The sequence below is a fragment of the Meleagris gallopavo genome, unplaced genomic scaffold (genome assembly GCF_000146605.3).
Source record: "Meleagris gallopavo isolate NT-WF06-2002-E0010 breed Aviagen turkey brand Nicholas breeding stock unplaced genomic scaffold, Turkey_5.1 ChrUn_random_7180001850361, whole genome shotgun sequence".
In the NCBI taxonomy this organism is placed as follows: Eukaryota; Metazoa; Chordata; class Aves; order Galliformes; family Phasianidae; genus Meleagris; species Meleagris gallopavo.
In genome coordinates, this window is record NW_011117466.1 from 233 (window position 1) to 2,442 (window position 2,210).

At 63.0% G+C, this 2,210-nt stretch overlaps 2 protein-coding genes across 2 annotated transcripts; one reads left to right on the forward strand and one right to left on the reverse strand.

The window, feature by feature from the left end:
- Positions 1–569: 569 nt before the first annotated feature.
- WDR83OS (WD repeat domain 83 opposite strand) lies at positions 570–1,755 on the reverse strand. The gene is made up of 4 exons (XM_003214168.4): positions 1,562–1,755; positions 1,381–1,486; positions 768–865; positions 570–692 (listed from the first exon to the last, which is right to left on the reverse strand). Exons 1-4 carry the CDS (start codon positions 1,594–1,596, stop codon positions 626–628), a joined length of 306 nt encoding a protein of 101 aa, XP_003214216.1. The 5' UTR covers positions 1,597–1,755; the 3' UTR covers positions 570–625.
- On the forward strand, positions 1,595–2,205 carry WDR83 (WD repeat domain 83). The gene is made up of 3 exons (XM_031557540.1): positions 1,595–1,657; positions 1,737–1,965; positions 2,081–2,205. The coding sequence occupies exons 1-3, from the start codon at positions 1,595–1,597 to the stop codon at positions 2,203–2,205; spliced, it is 417 nt and encodes a 138-aa protein (XP_031413400.1).
- The last annotated feature ends 5 nt before the right edge of the window (positions 2,206–2,210 follow it).

Genomic DNA, 2,210 nt, shown 5'->3' on the forward strand with positions numbered 1-2,210 from the left:
TCTGATTCGTTGCGGGCGATGTCAGTGCGACACCCGACCGTTTTTCCGTTATCAACGGTTCCCCAAACCCCGCCCCCGCCGGCACGCGATTGGCAGAGCGAGGCGGACAGCGCTCTCCTCCAATGGGGCGTCGAGCAACTTTGAGGCGGGAAACGATTCCCCTCACAGCTCCTCACCCCGCCCCGTAGGCACGCGATTGGCGGAGACGTCCGTCTTCCGCTCCAATGGGGCGTCGAGTTACTGCGAGGCTCGAAGAGCTTCTCCTCAGATCCCATAACCCCACCCCCGCCAGCAAGCGATTGGTGGAGCACTAGACTGACAACACCCTCCCCCAATAGGGTGTCGAGTTGTCATGAAGCAATGCTTCCCCTCACGTAAAGTGAAAGAACTGAGCAGAGCGTGCAGCAAGGAGTGCAGTAGGCACTATCTCTGGGCCTGGGTGTCCTTCAGCTCCACGGATCCCCCCTATTTGGGGTCCCTTCAGCCCCCCCAAACCTCCCAGAATGGCCTCATTCCCTTTGCAGCAGAGTTGGACGCCTGGAGGTAGGCAAACCCGCAACGACAGCAGCTCAGCCCCCACAGCCGCCCCTTTATTGTCACAGCCCCAGAGCGGGAGCCCTTTTTGTCACCACGGAGGGGACATGGGCTGCGGGTTCTGCAGGTAGGACATCACCACGGCTGAGATGGAGAGCCTGCGGGGAAGGAAAGCAGCGTCAGGGCAAGGAAACAGCCCCCAGTGTGCCCCCCTCCCATCCCCCAGTGCTCACATGAAGCTGCTCATCATCTGCTTCGTGTCCTCAGAGCTGCGTGAGTTGGCGAAGCTGATGAAGGAGCAGTAGACAGCGATCCAGGCGCACCACTTCAGCTGCAGCGCCAGGAGGGGATGTCCGTGAGAACCCCAACAGTCCCCAGACGGTGACAGCAGCTCCCCCAGACCGATGGCAGTCCCAGCAAGTCCTACTTGGTGCCCCCTCAGCTCTGCCTGGTCCCGGTTGCTCACTCCATTCCCACTCCAATGCCCCTAATCCCACCGGACCAGTCTTGATTCCTATGCACCATTCTATGCAGTGCTGGCCTCAGTAGCTCCTTCCCAGTCTAATCCTGGCCCTGATGGATCCCTCCCCAGGGAGTCCCAGTTTTATTTTAGCCCCGATTCTCCCTCTCCAGCCCTCCCAGCTCTCACCCCTCCCATTGGCCTGGTCCTGGTGCCGCTCCCCCTCCCCAATCCCAGTGCTGCTTTTGATTCTCCCCACTTCCCCCGAGTCTCACCGCCTCGTTCCCTGTATAGCCTCGGTCCTGATTTTCTCACCCGGTAACCCTGCCCGGTTCCGGTAGCTCCTTCCCGGTTCATTTCCCCCCCCCACCAGCCTGGTGCCGCACCTTGAGCATCAGCCCGCACATGCTGAACACCATGCCCAGCAGGTTCATGTAGTCCGGCGTGGGGTCCTCCAGCGCCGGGTTGCTCTCGGTGGTGGGCGGCTTGTACCTGCGGGCGGGGCCGTGAGCGGGGAAGGGGAGCCCGGACCCGAACACCCCCCCGGTGCACCCTGCTCCTCCTCACCGCGTAACCCGCGCGGGGCGCCGCGGGTCCGCCATGGCGGGTGGTCAGCACTCACTTCCGGCGCTGCTACTGGGAGTGCGCAGATGTAAACTTCCGGTGGTTGCCGGAAGTATCCTCCAGCCTACTTCCGGCGCCGCTACTGAGCATGCCCAGATGTAAACTTCTTGTGTTGCAGCCGAAAGTGTCGGACAGCAGCAAACTTCCGGTGCTTTACCGGAAGTATCCGGCAGCCAACTTCCGGCGCGATCATTTGAACTTCCTGCAGGAACCCCTGCAGCGTCCGTTCCATCCCGGTACAGCCATGGCGTTCCCACAACCTCGGCCCGCCCGACCCGAGCTGCCCCGGAAGCACGTGCGGACCATCGAGTGCGGGCAGGGAGCAGTGCGAGCCGTGCGCTTCAACGGTGAGAGCGGAAACGGGGCTGGGAGCGAGACGGAGGGGCTCCGTTAACATCCCGGCGGTGCGGCGGGTGGACGCGGGCGGCCTCCCCGCCCCTCACACGGCCGTTCGACACGCAGTGGACGGCAATTATTGCCTGACGTGCGGCAGCGACAAGACCTTAAAGCTGTGGAACCCACACAAGGGCACAGCGCTGCGCAGCTACCAGGGCCACGGCTACGAGGTGTTGGACGCCGCCGGGTAAGGGGG

Excerpts from the sequence above, each read along its gene's own strand:
- WDR83 (XM_031557540.1), top strand. The coding sequence starts at position 1,595 with ATGGCGGGTGGTCAGCACTCACTTCCGGCGCTGCTACTGGGAGTGCGC. Across the intron at positions 1,658-1,736 it reads TGCGCAGATGTAAACTTCCG|CCGAAAGTGTCGGACAGCAG; the intron begins GTGGTTGCCGGA and ends CTTGTGTTGCAG. Across the intron at positions 1,966-2,080 it reads GCGAGCCGTGCGCTTCAACG|TGGACGGCAATTATTGCCTG; the intron begins GTGAGAGCGGAA and ends TTCGACACGCAG.
- WDR83OS (XM_003214168.4), bottom strand. The coding sequence starts at position 1,596 with ATGGCGGACCCGCGGCGCCCCGCGCGGGTTACGCG. Across the intron at positions 1,487-1,561 it reads CGCCCCGCGCGGGTTACGCG|GTACAAGCCGCCCACCACCG; the intron begins GTGAGGAGGAGC and ends CCCCGCCCGCAG. Across the intron at positions 866-1,380 it reads TGTGCGGGCTGATGCTCAAG|CTGAAGTGGTGCGCCTGGAT; the intron begins GTGCGGCACCAG and ends CTGGCGCTGCAG.